The sequence below is a fragment of the Blennius ocellaris genome (assembly GCF_963422515.1).
Source record: "Blennius ocellaris genome assembly, chromosome: 11".
Lineage (NCBI taxonomy): Eukaryota > Metazoa > Chordata > Actinopteri > Blenniiformes > Blenniidae > Blennius > Blennius ocellaris.
The window spans coordinates 11,630,003-11,650,725 of NC_137660.1; the positions used below are offsets into that span (position 1 = coordinate 11,630,003).

General features: G+C 40.2%; 1 protein-coding gene across 1 annotated transcript; it reads right to left on the minus strand.

The window, feature by feature from the left end:
• Nucleotides 1-8,908: 8,908 nt before the first annotated feature.
• Nucleotides 8,909-19,280, minus strand: parvg (parvin, gamma; the record flags this gene model as incomplete). Its single annotated transcript, XM_080505480.1, has 12 exons — nucleotides 19,174-19,280; nucleotides 17,311-17,375; nucleotides 16,698-16,800; nucleotides 16,417-16,560; nucleotides 14,804-14,919; nucleotides 14,639-14,694; nucleotides 14,509-14,546; nucleotides 14,343-14,404; nucleotides 13,427-13,495; nucleotides 13,205-13,306; nucleotides 11,295-11,367; nucleotides 8,909-8,982 (listed from the first exon to the last, which is right to left on the minus strand). The coding sequence occupies exons 1-12, from the start codon at nucleotides 19,235-19,237 to the stop codon at nucleotides 8,909-8,911; spliced, it is 966 nt and encodes a 321-aa protein (XP_080361606.1). The 5' UTR covers nucleotides 19,238-19,280.
• Between the last annotated feature and the right edge of the window lie 1,443 nt (nucleotides 19,281-20,723).

Genomic DNA, 20,723 nt, shown 5'->3' on the forward strand with positions numbered 1-20,723 from the left:
TGCGGGGGGGGGGGGGCGATGACTTGAACCAGGAGTTTTTCCCATTCAGAGCCATAGCTTCCAGACCAGTGTCAGGAGAAACACAGTGAGAAGCAAGATTGAAGCCAATACAATTTTCAGATGCAGCAGAGTCTATGGGATCTTGTAGGAACAGGGACTGATGCTGACAGCAGAGAGCGGCTTTGAGCTGCATACTGGGGCAGGAATACGAGTAGATTTAGTTCACTGGGGTGCTCACTTCTACTAGCAAGCTTTGTCTTTTGACCAGAACGGGCAAGTGGCTAGTAAGTCACCAGGCTGACCACAGTCAGGGCATGATCACACTTTAATTCATTGAAGTGTTTCTATTGGCGCCTCCTTTGGAGGAATGCTGTGCTGTATATATGAATACATGCCGTTGGAAGCATGTGTTAATGATTGTGTTCTAAGTGGTATTGGCAGTGCTGCATATGGAGTAAGACTGAAATCTCAGTGCCAAGCTTGCCCCTGTGTCTCTCTTCACTAGTTGTATAATTTAGTTGCCAAAGAGATCAGTGCATTCAGCTTATTTCATTGATCTTACCCAACTAACTCATCCTTGAGCAGTTCAATTAACCCTTTCAGAAATGCAAGGCCTCATTATTCCACCCAGTCTGTTTCTAAATGTGACTGAATATTCTGTACCGCTGTTAGTGCCCTGTCTGGATGATCAAAACCCTTTCTCATTTCTGATACAAGATTATTATCAGGTTGACGGAGAATGGGCTGATTTTCTTTAACAGTTGAAGCTCATTCCAAAGCTCTTTGTTGAAGCAAACCCACAATGTGAGCGGTTTTGGAGACATATGATGAGTAAGTGCAAGGATGCTGCTAAAAAAAAACTCAGGACCCATACAGTAACTCTTCACCACACTGGCAAAACTGAGAAACTGGTGACAAGCGGGGAAGGAAGCAGGGTAATGAAGGTTCAGGCTGATGAGAAAATTGATTGACGAGTATCCAGTTGAGTGAGGAGACAACCCCAGAGGCACACACAGCAAGTAGACAGGGTAGAAAGATAACATTAAAAGCAGGCCAGGGCTGCAAACAAACAAAACAAAACAATTGTGTGACAAAAAAAAACCTCAAGTACAGTTATATACAGTCTGTATACACATACATATACACACACATACATACACACACACACATTTACATGTAAAACAATAAAAAAAAGTTTATAAATGATTCTTTGGTTTTGAAAGAGTAAAATGACCTCTTGCATCATAGCAGTTGCCCTTTTATTGAGCAAACACTCATCCAATATAAAAACCAAATCATTGACACAACCTTGGGGATCTACCAACTGTTAATGTTTTGAAATTGCAACCTACATGCCCTGACTCTGAATGTCATAGTTATGTGACATATAAAATCACTCGTAAAAGTTTCTGTCATGTAATTCCTCTGAAGCTGCATTGAGAGTCCCAACATGTGTAGCTGAGGATTGTAGATATGCCTTTAAAATTATTTTAAAATGCTCTTGAATTGCTGATGAAAACATGGATAGCTGATGCAACTCCACCACTTGTATTCGTGTATTGCTTGCATAAATGTCTGTTTTCAGTGCAGGCCCAGCAAAACACTACCTTTACAATAAAAGATGCAATTGCGTTCATATAGTTTCACTTGCAGTCTAATGCAAATTACCTTTTGATGTTTGGTAAATATGGAGGATGTTTTGATATGTGACTTTTGAAGAACAAAAGTTCTGGCTGTTTTCTTTTGGGACTTGTCCTGATCTCTTGGGTGATTCTTAGTCCATCAGTGACCTCCCACTTGAAAAGACGCCCGTGTTTGGTAAGCAGCTTAAACCCCCACTCGCTATAAATACTAAGGGTGGGTCATATTTAGAGGACAAGTTTCCCACAGGAGAATCCATCGTCTGTGGCATAAAAAATGAGGGTAAACAAAACAAAACTCAGTTTAAATCACTTTTCTTTATATCTGCCTCGGTCACAGTAGCAAAGAGGAAGTGTTGACAATCGGGATCATTTGTTTTCAGCAAAATAACAAGCATGATCCTGAGAGAAAATAGCATGATTTGTTTGGGTGAAAATCTAATCAGGAATATTCATTTTTAGATTTGAAATCAAAGACCACAACTTACTTTAATGGATTATTTAAACATCCAGGAAAAATATACAAGGGGCTTGGACACTTACTAGAGGTATGGGTGCATCACTTTATTGTTAATTTGTAATAAAGCCAGAAGCATCTATCAGACTTAGGTATATTATAGACCAATTATAAATAGAACTTGGACATCTGTCATCGAGCATGTCACTCATGAAATACATCAAATCTGATCAGAAATGATAACTTTAAAAAAAAGGTATGTACTTAATTAGCAAATACAATCACAGTCACAGGGTAGTGATATTTATTGAAATAACTGTTTGATCATTTTCCTACTGTGGCTTCCATCCAGGGTATATTAGCTCTCTCTTTCACCATAGTAAGTAACCCATAGTAAGAGTTATGGGTTCAAATCCGTGTTTGGCCTTTCTGTGCAGAGTTTGCACATTTCCCCGATACATGGGCTTCCAGTTAGCAGGGAGCAGCTCCAGCAGCCAGACATCCTGTGCTGGACAAATAGAAGATGGATGGGTTTTTATACACACATGTCTTTAATAACTCTCAAGTGTGTAGTTTAGCAGCACTCACGAAACGTTTGTTATTTGTTGATACTGATGCAAGGCTCATTATTAGTTGGGAAATGGTCTCATCGCAGATGTCTTTTACTTCTCGTGTGTGATTATGTACGTCTCCAAAGGTCCACCAAAGCAGCAGAGGAGAAGACCTCTAACCTCAGTCCAGCCTCAGATCCCCACTTAAATTCCTCCGGTTCCACTCTGAGTTGTCATCACTCTATAAATAGAATCTGCCACTTTTCCCTCTGCTCCCCTCTGACCGTTTTGCTTCATTTAGGACTGTGGGTTGTGTTGTCCAATGTGACTGGGAGACAGTCTCATTAGTAATGTGCCTTCTGTTCACCAGCGACTTTAAATGTGTTGACCCTTTTGGATAGTCTTTGTACAAAAAAAATCTTTTATAGGTCACTTTTTTGAGCCTTTTTTCAGAATCTGACTGTGGTGCTTACAGGATTGGGGCCTTTAGATTTCTGGGACTAAAATGTGTGTATGAAAGAACTGGTGCTGCATTTTCATATAGACCTGAAGAGTATGGGGTCAGTCGGTCGGTCAGTCGGTCGGTGGGTCGGTACGACAAATAGAGATCCACTACTGTTGCTACCTAAACTGCACATGTGTTGTCTTTCAGCTACCAGCTCACTTCCTTGCCAGGTGGCACCCCGGAGAGAACAAACTGATCAGTGGGAACCATGCAGAAAAAGATGGAACATGCAAAGATGCCCATTTGGACATATATAACTGAGTGACTGAGTGAAATGAAGTCTCTGACAGAACCCGCAGAGAGATGCGTCTCTGGAGGAAAAGCTTTGAAAGCAGGTAGCAAGGTGAGCAATTGGAAGGAGGTCCTTCAGAGAGGGCCAGTTGTTGAGGCTTTTGCTGAGAGAGGGCAATTCCAGGGGACTCTCCAGCAAAATGCAACAGGCAGGAACAGAGTTCTCCAAACTCCCAGAGAAAAGGAACAGAGCAGCTCGAGAAAGAAAAGAGAGGACAGCACAGGGCCATCGACGAGGCCTGATAGGCAAAGTTGGGAACTACTCAGTATATAAAAGATTAGCTTGAAGGGTTACAGTGAAGTGATTTGTAATGTCCATGTGCACCTTTAGTTGTCTTTGCAAGGGTAAATATAAGCATACCGGTACATATTATTAAGAAGCAGCAGGACAAGCAGGTTTTTTTTTTTCTTTACTGATTCTGCTCTTTTGGCTCCATTCCAGTTTCCATACACACCCAGCATTACATCTGTTCAGTGTGACAAGTGAGGGAGATATTACTCATGTTTCCTGTCAACATTTTGGATGGATTCCGACATGTATTTGTCCAGTGGGTTTCCAGGCAGGGAGACAACATTTGTTTTCTTCAGAATCTGTTTATGAGAAATCCTCTGCTGCAGCGACTCCAGGCTGTACACCCACAGTCTGTCTCAAAAACTGTATGAAATGATTTCTAGTATATCGTCATTTGCTGCTGAAAAGTGGGCTTGACTTATGTATCTCTATTTCCTATTATGTTGTATCAACCCGTTTTATGTGTGTGATGATCAGTGGTGGTGGTGAGAAGACGAGGAAGATGGTGTCAGTGTAAGATGTGACCTTTACTTTGATATGTGCACAAAGGCTAAAATACATTCATCTTCTGTGATTTCTGCTAATGTTGGAAGCATAAATATAAGACATACAAGTGTTTACACATAGATGCCTGGACGGGCTCGGGATTTATCCGGCTTGTCTCAGTGTCGAGCCAGTCGTCAGACTGCAGCGCTTGTACCAATTACCAGGAACTGCTGGTAGTTAGATGAAGACACTTTGGAAGCAAACAAGACTGAGAATCAAGGGAGTAACATCTGGACATTTCAGAGCAAAAGAGAAATAAAATCTGTTTAATGAGACTTTTTAGAAACACTGCACACTGTGTAAAAGCGTACTTTTCTCTGGTGAAAACATCTCTCATAATCTGAGTAAAATATGGACAAAGAATAGTAGAGAACAGCCGGCTTCACATTTATACTACTTTAGCACAAGGTACCACAAGGAGCTTTGTGAGACCAGTAAAGGACATAAAACTTATCAAAAGGTATCTTGTAATATTGGATGGAAACATTCGGTGGTCTGTGGCTAATGCTATATTCCAAATTTGACATAACTTCTTTGAAAAAAACCCAAAGAAAAATAAAACAAAATGGTGTTGTTGCATTTAAGTCTGTAATGTATTTGCATTTGTATGTATGTATTTGTATTTGTATCTGCAATGTATTAACATTGCATAGAAGAAAATAATATGGAGGCTGTTCTTGTGCAAGCTCCATCTGAGTTTTAATCAAAACATTATGTTGTGTTTTATTGATAATTGCTGTGTTACTTCATATGCACATGCATCACTATGGCAGAACTGTGTCTATGAATCAATCCAGAAAAATGCCTATAAACTATAAAAACATCAGCGAGCACTGTTTATCCTAACATGTCACACTGCATGCAGCCGCATCTTTTAAACAAAAGGTCTTTTTATTACTTCCACTTCACAACACAGAAAAGAGTCCAGATTCCCAAGGTCCTTAAACATAGCATTGTTTGGTATGGGGGTGAGAGAGGCTTTATAAACTTATAAACAACAAAGGATTTCTAACATTACATCATGTTTTTACTGAGGAAAAATCAACAAAGCTAAAGCAGATTGATAAGAAGAAAAATATTGATTTGGTAGCATGTGATAAATGTGTCAGATGGAAAACTAAATTCTATATTCCTGTTTGTTGAACTTTCATTCTACATTGTATTGTTTTCTTCCATAATTCTGGCAAATTTTATCACACTAGCAGTGGAATATTTTTTTGACATTCAATTTGATGAAATTTGGTGACAGTAGACACAGGCTGAAACTTCCTGGAGGGGTTACTGATTTTCACTATCAATAGAGAAAAAATACTAACAGTAATGTATTTGTGTATCTTTGAATTCAGATAACGGCTGTATTTTCAGAACAGTCTCTTCTTGAAATAACATTTATATGAGCCCAAGGCCAAATGCCGCCAAAGTTAAATTTGTGAGGAATTGCAAAGCGTCCGAGAGGAAATGTGAGCTACAGCGATTGTTTGTACTATACTATACCTTGTATTTGAGATTTGATGTGTGGCTACCAAAGTATTTCCATTGCAGCCTTTGTGTATTTTGCATAAAGTTGCATTTGCAAGATGTTGAAATTCACAAAATTAGCATCACTTCACTAAAACTGGTCTTTCGTGGTCTGACCGTGTACTCCAGTAGGATTTACACTCAAATTCAGTTTTCAACAAGCAATGTCGTTTACAATCATTCAAGGTGAAGGGCTGTAAATTTGGAAGAAGCCATTTGGATTTTTTTTTGTGACACAAACTGTCCATTAAAATGGTCACGAAATGATGAGTTTGAGCAGCACACACCTCAGTCACTCTCACTCTCTGGCTTTTTACGGCTGTGATGTTTCCACCTGCCTTCAAAATACATTTTATGTTAACTTTTTCCAAATGTCAGGGTAATAAAATATGTATAAGGACCATTTTCCATCAACCTGATGCAAGAAAATGAACTGGTACTCTGAATGTCAGCAGACGTCTGTAAGCAAACTGGAGGGAAGGAAAGGAGTCTAAAACATTGATGTTGTTTGCACTTCAACCTTTAACCTTGAGACAAAAACAATTAAACAAACATTGCAATTTGCTAGTAGACAAAACAAATCTACAAGGCGAAATGCTTTTGTAAATAATGTTATTCTATTTAAATCTAACAGTAAAAAAAAATGGTGAATATAGCCAATTTCCTGTGAAATCTGAATTCACTAATGGTTTGCATAACTTGCATAACTGAAAAGAAGAAATTACACGTGTTTGTAAAACGGCATAATCAAATGCATTTTCTTTTCTCCAGTTTTTCTTAACTTTTGATTTGGCAAATTAGCAAACTGTGCTCTGTTCGAATTGAATCCTGTTTTTCAGTGCATCCTACACAATAGTATGACATTGGGTGGTGAACAATTTAATGGAGGGAAAAAAGGAAAAAGAGGTCACACAAATTGTCGGCAAGAAGATACGAGGAAGCAGAAAAGAAAAAAACATCACGTGTTGTTTATTGAGAAGCAACAGTCAAAGACAGAGGAGGGCTATTATCAGAAAGGAAAGTGCTATGTTCCAACAAAGCCGGCTGGAAAGGAAGGACAGCGACAGGGGAAAGAAAAAGAGAGAAGAAAAACTGTAAGGAAGCAACAACTACACCCAACACTTTTTGAGAAATTAATAATAAGATATTAATACAAAAGAAAATATTAAATATTGAAATATAGTTGTTAATCAATTATTCTATTCCCCCTTACACTGCTAGCATATGAACAAATGATAGCTTTCATTAATGACCAATGTGCTGTGCAGGCATATAAATACTAATGAGTATGCAGATACTTAAAACATATTTTCTTATTTAATATTTTTGGCTATCAGCTAAAATGTTAATAGCACAAAAATGACCATTCTAATTAAAGTAACTGACAACAATTCATGTAAAAAAAGAAAAAAAAGAAAAGCTAAGAAAACATGTTCAAACGATCAGAAATTGTAAAACAGGCACGATAGCACAGAAAATCTTTTTTTATGGGATTATGGTTCTCTGAACAGGCAGGTTGTAAAAACCTGGGTGTTTTTATAGGTTTAAGTTTATATCTCAAATATGCAATAACGTTGTTAAAATTGGTAGCCATCCTTGAAAATGGCCACCATATAGTGTCAGCTGGCCAGTGTGATGATGTTTCCGAGCCAACCTCAGAGGAGATATGTTTGTGTACTAGATAAATAACCAGACAGTTACATATTCCTCATAAAACATTTGAAAATTGAAACATGTATATCACAAAAGTGATACACATCCCTCATAGAGTCAAGGCTCACGTTAACTACAGCCTCCACTGGTGCATGTAGTTAGCTTAGCTGTAGCGTGAGGATGAACAGGGTTAAGGATGAGTGCATTATAGCTCATGTCAGACAGTTTGGTGGGAAAGTGAGAGAGAGAAAGAGGATACAGCAGACATCTGTGACAAACCATAACAGAAAATGTATTTTCCATGTTGACGCATATTCTAGTTTGTTCAGGTAGGAATTATCCCAAAGCAATTGAATCAGGTCAATTGGGCATGTGCTGGAAAATGCTCCCTTAAGTGCCGTTCACTTGACTCGGCTGCCTTGTTTCCGTGAACATTTTGGTCCTTGTATAACAAACAAAGCAGTGGCAGTACTTGGGAATTTACTGTATGCACTTTAATGATCACTGTGAACTTTAATTTTTTTTTTCGCCAGGAGAACCACAGGAGAACGCTACACAGAAAGGCCCTGTATTTGAACTCACGACATTCTTGCTGTGCTGCCCATCTATTTCAGGGAAGTTTGTCTGTGAGGCTTGTCAAAACCCAAATTATTGCTTTTGTTAAAATCAATGCCGCCGTGTACTCAGCTCTCCGCAGGAGTCTTTGTGAAGTAGGCCGATGAAAATTGCGTCGGCATCACCTGACTTGCATCAGCTGCTTCGGTCGGGCTTTTCCCATTAGTGGTTCAGTCAGGAGCGGTCAGCCATAACTCAGCCCCCTTTTCACTCTCCATCTTCAAATACGCTCATGCCAAAGTCCTTTTGCTGCTGCAGCTGCCTCCATCAGTTCAACCTTGATCCTTCAAGTTTTATGCCCTGGTTATTTATACCTACAGAATGTTCAAATGTTCTTTTACAGGATTTAAAAGTCTTATCCAGCCATTTAGGTTCCTTTTCATATGAAATACCTGCTTAGTCGTTACTTGTAGTCTGGGTATAGGCGACACTTTTGCATAGATGCTAAATGATAATGATCAATAGTTTTATTATTTTCTGATCAAGTTCGTTTCCAAAAATCTAAGCAAAGAATCATGCAAGGAAAAGTCCTCCCTCTGACGCTCAGGATTTTCTTTGTTGCGCTTCCCTCCTGAAGCTCTCTGTTGCCCCTTTAAAAACCACAACTTTAATTGTTTGTCTCAAGTTAACCGTTTAATTATCTTCAACCTCTATTTCTTTCTGTAAAAACATAGAAAATTTCACTTTTGCGTAATCCATGCATACGTCTGCTTGTTTTGTTAAAGTGTTGTTTCGTTAAAACCCTGTTACAGTGGCCGGTCCGTGATTTATCCTCGGTGTGATTGGCTGAACGCTCCACAGATTCAGGTGCTCAGTTATTTTTTTATGCGACGTCCTCTCTCATTTGGCTTTGTGCTTCTTGAACAGCAAATACAGGACCTTCATGGTGGCTGCCATGTCCTGCGAGACAATATCTGCCAAAAAAGTCCAGAGAAATAACATGCATTAGTGTCCTTCGACCACAGCGGCAGTGAAAATATGATGAACCTGTGACCAGCATTAGCTAATGGCTAATCTCATGATGCGAGCCAACAGGTCATAGATCAAGGGGACACAAAAACATTAAGCTAATCAATACGTCCTTGGAGAGATGCGATCATGATAAAATTGCCCTCTATCGTGAGGTACACTAACCAAATAAATGTGTCATAAAGACAGACTCCACCAGTGGCTAACCCCATTAATGCACAGAGCATGGAGCCTTTTTAGGCTCTGAGTACTGGGACTCCTCATTCCAGCTCAGCAATTATGCCGTTAATTAAAAAGACACTAAAAATGAATTAAATTAGCTGCTCGCTCCTGGCTCAGATTAATGTTCCTGGTCTTTACATTAACAGTTATCGTGTTTAGGATTTATTCTGCAATTACAGGCTGTCTGGCTGACAGGTTCCGTTGAGGGTAAGGGAGAGGGAGACTGAAGCTCACAGAGAAAGCTCATCCTGTCAATAGTGGATTGACGGGGAAGCGAAGTTGATCCATTTGCCATTGATTACTTCACACACTTAAACCAGTCGGTAACTCACTGTGTCAGTCTCTCTCTATTTCTGTCTCGTTTATTTGGAGTCAACCCAAACACAGGTATACAGTGATTAGAACTCCAGACTCAAAACTAATCAGTCCAACAGTACTGCGTCTGTGCAGTTCAAACTATCCTCGGGATATATATATTCACTGAAAAGAGCTTCTGAATGAAGCAATATTAAGTCATGGACTTTTAATCACTACAATCTTGCAAAAATTGGATTTGCAGCTGATTACATTTTTAAATATCGCAAGTAATCATGCAAATAGAATTTGCTGACAATTGAGGAAATCTTTGATTGAATCGTCCCTTTAGAGTTGAATAAATACAGTGTGGTCCATAAAATTAGGCACAACAGGACATTTAAGGAGATGTGCATGGAATCAAGGACAATGTGATAAATATTGTTTCTGACAGAAATTACAGATCAAAAGTGAAATGGTTCCAGGCAAATGTACATGTTTATTAGCTAGATTCAGTCCTGTTTCTTACTAATCATGTCAGCATTGGCTGTTGCATCCCGCATCCAGTTTGACAAGAGTGTTTCCAATAATAATGTTTTCTTACTATTAAACTTTCAAGAACTGGCAACTTCTGCTTCACTTAAAAGACTGAACATAAACTGAATGCTTGTGTTTCTCACAAGAACGTCTTGTGCCATAGTGTGATATTGCAAAATTAGATTGTATACTTAACTGGATTACAAATAAAATCAACATACAGCACAAAACACTTTTAAATTACATGATGACAGTAGTTTCTGAACATTGAAAATATTTAATATTACATATTGTACATTCAGACCCACAGAGTGCCACAACTTGTTCCATCCATACTAAACTTTCTCTTTCAATCTTTGGTTAACTCAGGGTACAAATACTGATTTCGTTTAAACTTATTAAGTTAGCATTAAAAAAAATGTACATTGCATCATATTTGACATTTTGTGATGCATTATGTTTGGTTTATAGTTTATGGCACAATTAAAGAAGACATTATTCCGTGGTTAGAAAGCTGCAATCTAATCTTTTCACTTGTAAGTTGTAGCTCGCAAACATCTGAGACCCCGCAGCCATTTTTACAGTGAAGAGATGCATTCCGGATATTTCTAGAGATCGTCCTGATTACTGTGTGATATGCAGTAGCTGTGCTCATGAATATAAATTACATATCTTCCTCAGATATAGCCATAGCGGCGAGGTTAAATCTCTGTGTCTATCAGCGGTCACCAAGCGACACCGTCCCCTTGAGACTGTCGCACGCTCCCCTCCTCCAAATGAACGATGATGGCCTCGGACTGAGCCAATCATCTGCAGTGCTGCCCATCCAGACGCAATTCACACTCATTCAAATTCCCTCTGCACTTCGGTCTTCCCCTCCCAAAATACTGTCAAAGCCTCACCGCGCAGTGCTGCGGAGATTAACTCAAACTACCCGAGCGATTTCCTTCCTGATACGCAAACAGATTGTGGGGTTTCACTGATAAACACTCCTGATAGAGGAGATCATCTGCATTAGTTTGACACCGCTATCTTGAAGCCTGAGTGGCATTTGTTATAATCATTTTACTCACGGGTCTTCCGCTGTTATTGTTTTTGTTTTTCAGTCTTTGTTTTCGTTCTCCAATTCACCGTGAATGGCATTTCAAAATGTGTAAACAAGTCAGAGTGGGTTTTTTTGTATGAAGCAAGAGGGCTCTTTCACCTTGTGGAGCCACATCAGATATCTGCAGGCCACAATCATTCAGCAGGTCCAAGGCCAAAGTCACATTGTGAACCTGGAGGTCAAACAGAATCACACCACATTTTTATCCAGAAAAGTAAAATTTAAGTGAAATTTGTGGAAATTCTGTAACTCATACACACTCAAACGTCAGAAATAAACACTTTTAAGTTGAAAGAACATGCTTTTTCATATGTACGCTCTTGACATATGTGTTGATCACGAGAAGTGATTAAAATAATTCAAGAGAAAGAACTACTCGTAGACTGTGGCAAATTTGACCCTTTTATCAGCCCCCTTAATTTGGTGACAGATTGCGAGAAGCATGTTGAAACATATCAAATAAAGTCAGCAAATTCAACTTAATGCAGCAAATGTTGCTTTTCGGTGGCAGTAAGTTATAAAAAAATTTTTTTATGGCTGATGACAGACCGGTTGTATCTACATGTGTACAACACTGTTCCAGGGTTTAAATCACCAGATTAACTCAATGTGCATGTTATTTATAGTGTGTTTGGTATATATTATTGTATCTGCAATACATTTGGAACATATCTGCAACTAAATAGGTGTGGTGTCAATGTCATGACCTCCATTTCTGGCTCTGCCTACTGGCAGCATTTTTTCCCTTCCCCCTCCCTCCTTTCCTTTTTCCTCGGTGGGTGTGTGCTGCATGCTGCGTGAGGTGTGGAGGAGTGCAGTCGCTGATTACCTGAGTGCACTCACCTGCGGCAGGCGTGGCTTCACCCAACAGTGCACCTCTCTCCCTATAAAGCTGGCATCAGATGAAGACTCGGCGCCGGACAGTAAAACTACCCACAGTTAGTTGTACCCTGCTCTGCCTCGCCTCGCCTCGCCTCGCCTCGCCTGGCCTGGCCTTAGTCTGTGTTGCCCTGCGTTGAGTCTATCTCTCCCCTACTGCAGTTCTGGATCCACCCTGCTGCACCAAGCTCCTGTCTGTGACTCTGCTTGTTGGCCCGTTCCTACAGCTTCAGCACAAGACTCCCTGACAACCGCCCTTCGGGCTGCAGCATACGCTGGGTCCTAATAGCTTTGTTTGGGTGGTTCCTTAGCCTGCGTAGTGTATCTGTGTTGATTATTCTGGGGTTCTGTTTGGATGGGTTTAGTTTGTATTTACTGGGCTAAGTTTGTAATTCTGGCTTTTTAGAGTTCTGCTTATTTGTGTTTCTGGTTTGAGTTCTTTGCCACGTCGTTTATTAAAAAAGTGCTCCGAGAGTATTCGTGATTGCCATGTTTCTGTCCGCACCTGAGTCTCGAGTGTGAACCGTGACAGTTAATTCAACATGTATGTTTTCAGTGAGATAATTATAGGTGTAGCTTTCACACTGCATCATCTTATTCTTCCAAGTAAAGTGAAACCAAAGGGAGCATTGCAAGTGAGCCATCACACTGAAGAAATGCTGCATATACTTTTCTTTATGGTAATTGTGGAAGAAGTAATTTCCTCATAGCACATATTGCAATAGTCTCCATTTAGAATCAGATCTTAGTGTTGTATTTCATTATCCACTCTGCTCACAAAGGAATTAGATGTGATTAGGTCAGAGAAGATGAAGACAATTTTATTTTATATCAGTTGAAGTTGTAAATCAAACTAAAGCACTCTGTGTTGAAATTAATCAGATAGTGATGGTTTAAAAAAAACAAAACTGGAAGTCCATATAGAATGTTTTTGGTTTTTTGTTAATGAAATTTTCATTGAATAAAATTTTTAATATATGTTGAAAATGAAACCCACATCACCTATTTGCCACAGGCCGGATGTATTTATAACAGTTAAATGTTAAGTGAGCCTCTGCTCGGTATTGACACATCACCTCTGTGAGGAGGCTCTTAATGTTTCATGAATCCAAAATGAGTCCATATCTTACCATCTCAGAGTGGTTGACAGGGGTCAAGTTGAAGTCAAAGAGGGGGATGAAGAAACCTTCAAGCTGTCCAATCAGCAGCAGCAGAATCACACCATCAGCAAACTGAACAGGAGACACATGGGACATGGAAACATGTCAGAGGACAGGCACATTACCTCAAGGGGAAAGGAAATGAATCAGTATATATGCGTCAGGAATCAATCTTTAGAATCTAGTTGATACCTGTTTGTCTATATCAGACACCTGAAGCCCCACATTTGCCATATTCTGGTTGACAAAATGTAAGATGGCCTGAAAATAGGAAGAGGGCAGATTAGTGAGCGTGAAATGAAAGCAGACATTTTCAGTTATAAGTTCAATGTATAGAATGAGAAGTTCCTCCAACAATGACTTTGTCACAGCATGAACGGTGTGTTAACTTTTTAGACTTCAGATGGAAATATAACCTTTTTAATTCTTCTCTCCGCATGGCAACATCTAAGTTAATACATTCTGAGGAGAGGAGATTTTCCTCTGAGGAGAACGATTGGTCAGCCATGGAGCGCAGCAGGGCGGAGTTACTTCATGCACATGAACGCATCACCCATGTATTATGACATGAAGCTCATTTACTTGTACAAAAAATCATGCAAATTAACATCAGCGTTTATTTTACATAGCTGACACATTTTTTGGAATTTGTTTGTTTATCTCATGTTTTTCGAGTACCTGATAACAAATTTATTTGCAGAAACTGATTAACGAATTCCATGACTAAAGCAAGTGGAATTCTGCACTCATTTTCAAGAACAATGCTAATCCTGAGTTTCTCCTTCAGCAATGTGAAGATTTTCTGCTCCTTTCTGTGTTAATATGACTAAATATCTTTACATTGAGGTGTACTGACAAACAATGTCCTTTTAGACAAAGAAACTAAGAAGAGACCTCTATCAATAATGAATGAAGAAATTACAGTTTACTTCTATAAACAAGATTGATGTCTCATTTAACCCTACAGTAGTAACACTACATCCATAACGCATATGTTGTGTGAATTCTGAATAGTATTCATCTGTCTTGAGAGCACTACGGCTTGTCTCTCACAGCGGAGTTGAGTGAACACCTGGCTGTCTCAGCACTTCCCTTGTCCTTGTTGTACCTTCTTCACTGTGTTGACCTTGTGAGCATCAAGCTTCAGCAGCTGCTCTATGGGATCCTCCCCTGGGTGACCAGACAGGCAGAAAATAAATGTCAGTGGGCTGTAATGCTGTTTGGACGACATTCAAGATGTTCCACCTCCTCAACTTGTGACCACATTCACTCACTTTCAGTATTGCTGAGGGAAGCTGCGTCTGCGTCCCTGCTGACGAGGGTGAAAAAACCCCAACAAAAATCAAAATGAGTCCTGTGTTTTTCTCCTGTCCACTGAATCCATCAGGATAAAAATCACCTCACCTTTCCTCTGTGAGGACTTCTGTCTGCACATCTGACTTGATTCCACTTTTGCTGACCTGTGAGGAAATGAAAGTGAAACACAACTGAGCAGCCATTCCACCCAATGAGTTGCTTCCAGACTGACACGGAGTAGAAAAAGGTGCTCGAGCTCAAGATGAGACTCACTTCCACCACTACGACTTCAACTTTGACGTTCGGAGGCAAATCCACATCAGGCTGGAAACATCTCACCATGGCAACCAGGAGATGGAGAGTGGCCAGGAGGTCTTTGCTGTGGATGACTGACAGTCAAACAGAGAACAAAATACACCAGAATCAACCATTTGCTGATGTGACAGAAAACAGAGAGAAGCAGGAGCGAGTAAACAGAGAAAATAAAAAAAAATTAAAAAAACATTTCTATTTAATGACCTCTGAATACATCAGATAGTTTTTGACAATGCCTGTAAATCAAATGTGTTTGGTGGGTTTTTGTGTTCTTGCTTCAAAGCTGAAATATTCCTGGTTGAATTGCAGCCTCACCGTGGTGTGAATGTGTCGCTGGCTCTCTTTTTTTTTTCTATATAGATGGATTGGCAACCTGCCAGCACATACCACACTGCAGCTGTCCGAATATTATCCAGCATTGCTGTGTTAATTTCATCAAATTAATTTAATCATTCAATTGTGTTGTGGATCAGCCCCCAAAAAGTTACTTCTGATGCCGCACATTCGGAGCTTTCAACTGGTGAAACATACAGTTTATTGTGAAACGATAGAAGAAAATGACCAATTTTATCAGAATAACGATTCCTGATTTTGTTTCAATCACCGGTGCTCGTCATTTTCTGCATTTTCTTGTTCAAATATGTCCGCCTTTTGGGGAAAAAAGAAATGTAAAAGCCGTTGCTCACGAACACATTTCCTCCTACTGTACAAAATAGAAGCCAAAATATTGTGACGACGATTTTGAAATGCAGTCAGTCACTGTAGATTTTCCCAAATCAGCAGCTCAGTATCTAGTCTAACTTTGAATTGCTGTTGTGCTACATAAGATCCATCCATCTAGGAAGCTGATCTCTGTCCTTGTAGGTTAAGTTGTGAGGCAAAGACAGAGTGTTTGTTATTTTTCAGGTTCTGTTCAGGAGAAATCCTCTGCTGTGGCATCCCCAGGCTGTACGCCCACAGTCTCTCTCAAATGCTGTATGAAATTATTTCTACTATATTGTGTTGTTCTTGTTATTATTGTGTTGCTACAAGCTGTTTTATGTGCGTGAGGAGCCGGTGCTGGAGGTGCAAAGAAGAGGAAGAAGGACAGGAAGATCTAACAGCTGTTGGAAAGATATTTTGGGAGATGTTGTATTGATATGAAGAAGCCAAAGGTCTCACTCATTTTGACATAATCAGAAATTTGTTGAATCAAACTGAACCTGTGTGCCAATCCCAAGTATTGTGATTGTATGGACACCCCATAACCATGATACTTTTTATGTACAACTTCTACCATAACAAAATATAAAAAGGGATTATTTGAATTAGAAATTGAGTGTTCAAAAATCCAGCTATTAACTTGACCTCTCTTTGCTTCCTCCAAAGCACCAAGTGTGAAATAATCCAGGTAATTAAAAGGGATCCAAATAATGCCAGCACATTTTATCTCCTCTAATATCGCTCACAGTTGGTGTGAGCTTATATGGCGGTAACGAGCAAACACCAAATCCTGCAGCAATGTGTGCCAGCAGAGAACATTTGTTCACTTGTTGCTCAGCCGCTGAAGCTCAGCCAGCTGCGTGACTCACGTTTGACGTCCCATTTGATCCCACTGCTGTCCTGCAGACCCAGTCTCTTGTCCAGCTCTTCCAGGACCACCTCCAGCTTGTGGATCTGAGCCGTGCTGGTCAGTGCTATCTCCCCCACGGGCAAGTGCACACCACCCAGTCTGGCTGCATGGAGACAGTCATTATTTTTGATTGGATGGATGCTCTAGCTCAGAGCTTTTTTTTTTCTTTTTCTTAATGTTCTAATTCGAATAAAAGGAAGGCATGCAATTAATGGAATATCAAAATGTGTCTTATCTCACACAGCAAGTGATGAAGTACCAGCCCGTCAAACAGATCCTCCTCCAGACTCTGAACCACTATGTGCTCTGCTCTCAAACTCCTATTGATCCAGTCAACCAGCGCCTACCAAGACATAATTCATCACATAATCACATGAAACCCTCTCATTTCCAACCACTAGTTCCAGTCAGAGGGATAAAAAATAAAACAAAAACCATGTGAAATCTTTTTTTAATTCTTCTAATAAATTTAGATAATTTGATCTTAAATTAGGTGAAAATGGCGACAGATACAAAGCGCTGCTTGAAAATACCTGACATTTCTTTTGTTTTCTTCTTGTACAAGACATGCCAGCTTTGTTTTGAGTTTCCATTTCTGCCATCTTTATCTCAAACTGTGCTTTAAAATCTGGCTCCTTGCTGTGGCAGAGCTGTCTCCTGTCACCTCTTGTAATTATGTTCATTTCATTTTCGCTGCTTCCCTGCATGCGATATTATTTGCATTCTTCATTTGCTTTATGTGTAGATATCGCTGTATGCAATTCACAAATGCAGCTCTGTGGTTTTCCTGGAGGAGCTTTGACTTCACATTTTGACAGATTCTTAAATGAACGCCTGTTTGCAGATTTCTTACCTCCTTAAGCTTTTCAAGTTTGGGGTCTTTTAAAGATGCTGGCTGAATGACCTTTCTCTTCTCTCCTGTGTGTGAAAACATGTTTCATTATTGGTGAAATACACATTCATTTATTTATTTTTTCGCTATTTAAAAGTTTAATTGCAATATTGAGCCATAAGATTCTACATCATGAACAGCAATGAGCATAGTGATGGACTAACTGTTTTAGTACATATGCATACATTTGTTTATATATTCACTTCTTTGATACAGACAGGTGTTTCCCAATGGAGCCAGTGTTTTAATCTTTTAACACCATCTCATCTGAAAAATCTGATCGTTTTCAGATCAGAGCTTCTTGTTAAAATGGATCCTGAGTCCCTAAATAAGACATAGACCTCTAAATCTAAAACATGAACATTCCACCTTGACTTTTCTAACCACACACTTCTTTAAACAGGACTAAGTTCTTTAAAATGTAGACGCATCTCATTTAAACCGCAACTTCAAACATTTAGCTTTATCAAACAGCACAAGGGCAGTTTTGAAATAAAGTGAAGCTCTTTGTACAAGACTCGTTAAATAAACTTGAAATCTTTGGAATGTAACCGAAACTTTTTGATCCTTACGTCCCCTGCTCTACCAAACAAAAATACCGACAACACATTTTGTTCGGAAGTGAATAAAGTAGCCGTAATGCACTGTAAATGTAAAATCACAATTAAGCTGTTTCAATCTTCACAGTGATGTAAGGGTCAACAGTGTTATATCACAATCATGAAGACGGTGGCTTGATTCCAGGCTTTAGGGCTTTATTGTTTATATTTTTGGACAGAATATGATTTATCTTGCACTCTGAAGACATGCAATGAATGAATAATGGATCTGCGCACTGTCCAGGGTGCCTTTTGTCCATAGCTGGGATGAGCTCCATTCCCTGAAGTTGCATAAGAAGATGGATAGGAGCTATTGCAGGTTTAAATGAGGACAAAAATGACTTCAAGCATCTACGTTGTATTTTTACAATGTGATAATTTTGGAGGGAAAAAAAACCGTGATGAAAATCAGGACTACACATCATGCTCAGTAGGAAGAATTTAGCAACCCACACAAGAGTCTGGTCTCAGAATTACTTTGGTCCAGACATTAATAACAGCCAATCCCTTTTAGGAACAGAAGGATAAAAAGTCACACTCCGTCTTGAGGTATGAAAGCTCCGTTTGTTGTTAGAATTATATGTATGGTCACACTGAAGACTGTACTTGAATTCAAAATTAAAGTGTTCATATCTTATTGATCCACAGACATGTTCCTGTCATATTTTTTTTTTTTTTTTTTAACAGTACTTAAGCTAAAATTCTAAACAGTAAAACCAAAATATTTCTTTTTATGTGAAATATATATCAACAGTATCAAAGCACTTTACACCACTAATTGCATTCACCCATTCACACGCACACGGAGGCTGCAGCCATGCAAGGCACTGTCACTCCAGTGGGAGCAGTTTGGGGTTCAGTGTATTTCCCAAGGACACTTCGGCACATGGAGCTGTGGAGATGGGAATTGAACCTGAAACCTTTCCATTAGGAGACGACTGCTCCACCAACCGAGCCTCGCCGCTCACACAATTCTGGAGAGGTGACTGCATGGATATCGATGAGATTAAACCAAAGCGCTGAATCAGCTGTGATGTGATGCTCCTCAAAAACAGCGGCATGGTTTCCACTGATGTCTGTATGAGGGATTAACGTCAATGAGCTGAAACATGCCATTTCACTTTGCCACTCCAATCAACTCTGACTGAGTGAGATTGACTGGCTTCGCGGGTGGGTAACTGAGCCTGCGCTTGGAGATTTACCAGTCTGCTGAACGCACACGTACCCTGAAAAGACTCAACATCCAGCGTGTCTTCCTCTTTGTGATACTGGAAGATGTCAGCCTCCATCGTTCCCCCTCAAGGTGAGAAATCCACTGCTGCTGGCTGGCCTGTCAACAAATCCTGCAAAGCGTTAACTCTGTTCAAACCCCTTCAGATGAGGTGCTAAAATATAAACCTCAGCAGAGTGAAGAAACGCTTTCTCCAGCAATGTGTTTGGCTGGAAGTCTCATTCCGTGTCCTCGGTCGTGTTGCTCGACTCTTGGCCGCTGCTGGGGATTGACTCACTGACCAGCGTTGTGTGATGTTGATTGAACTGACAGGTTACTGTGCAGAGGAAGTTTTGCCCGATTTCAATTTCAGCTTCTCAAGTATAAAAGAAAAAACAGTCTTGGGCTCCACTTGAATACAACGCTGGACAGAGGATGTTAGAAGTTTTTGAAAAAGCCCCGATTCCAACTGATCTGGACCAAAACATGTCAAACTGTGAGAGGAAGATATTTAGTTTCCTCACTTCCTTTTCTCTTATCTCACTGGTACACACAGCACATCAAGCACTGTAGATCCGAGCAGACTTGCAGGACCGCAACTGCCTCCCGCCAAACATTTCCAGTCTTATGGCAGGAGACAAAGAAGCACATGAAAACACATGAAGTAACACAGTCTGACATAACAGACGTGACCTGGAGCGCGTCAGGCTGTTGTTTCCTGGATCTCAAGGCGAGCAAAGCAACTGTGAGCAACTTTTCTCTCTCTGGGTTGTTTTTATTTTTTTATGTGTGTGCATTTGCTGCTGCTTCCCTTTCCTGATGTTGACAGTAACTTTCAAACAAGGCCAAAAACAAAAATAAGTCGATTTTTAAAAAGCTTACCTTCAGCTCTCGGAGAGCAACGCCACAGGAAAGGGTGACTTCTGTTCAACTGGGTTCCTTAACTGATGTCAACTCTGCATACTGTCACTGCAGCGACGTAAGAGCTGGAGTGGCTGCACTCAACCTGAGTGGAAGCTCTTGTGAATCCTATTAATGCAAAAGGCCCGACTGCACTCGTTTTTGTACAGTTGCTTTAAAGGAAAAGAGATCACAGGGTTGAAATATAAGCAAGAACAAGAGGAAGTGGAGGAGACGAAGAAGTTCGCACTTCCTCTTTTGATTCTGGCTGTGCAGCCGAGCGCCTCACTGATGAGGGGGTTTACGTTCCGTGTCACGATCTGTGTTTCTGACTTTAATAATACAGACGCGTAGAGGAGGTGGGGGGGACTCTTGGGCGAAAAATTGTTTTGCTTTGAAAACTACACTTCAGGAGGAACGAGAGAAACGTGACACTCGGAGGTCTGAGCCACTCAGGCTTCACTCACACATCTCCATCTGTGACCGCCCGGATCAATTCGCCGTCGCCTGGCCTCCAGTCGTCTCCTCCACAACAAGCACGGCAAAGAGGGAAGAAAGAGACAGAGACAATAAGACAGCCACCCCTGTGTGTGCACCGGCGTAGATCAAGAGAAGAAAAAGAGACCACCCATCAGCCAGACGAAGGGGCAATTTGGGGGATGTGG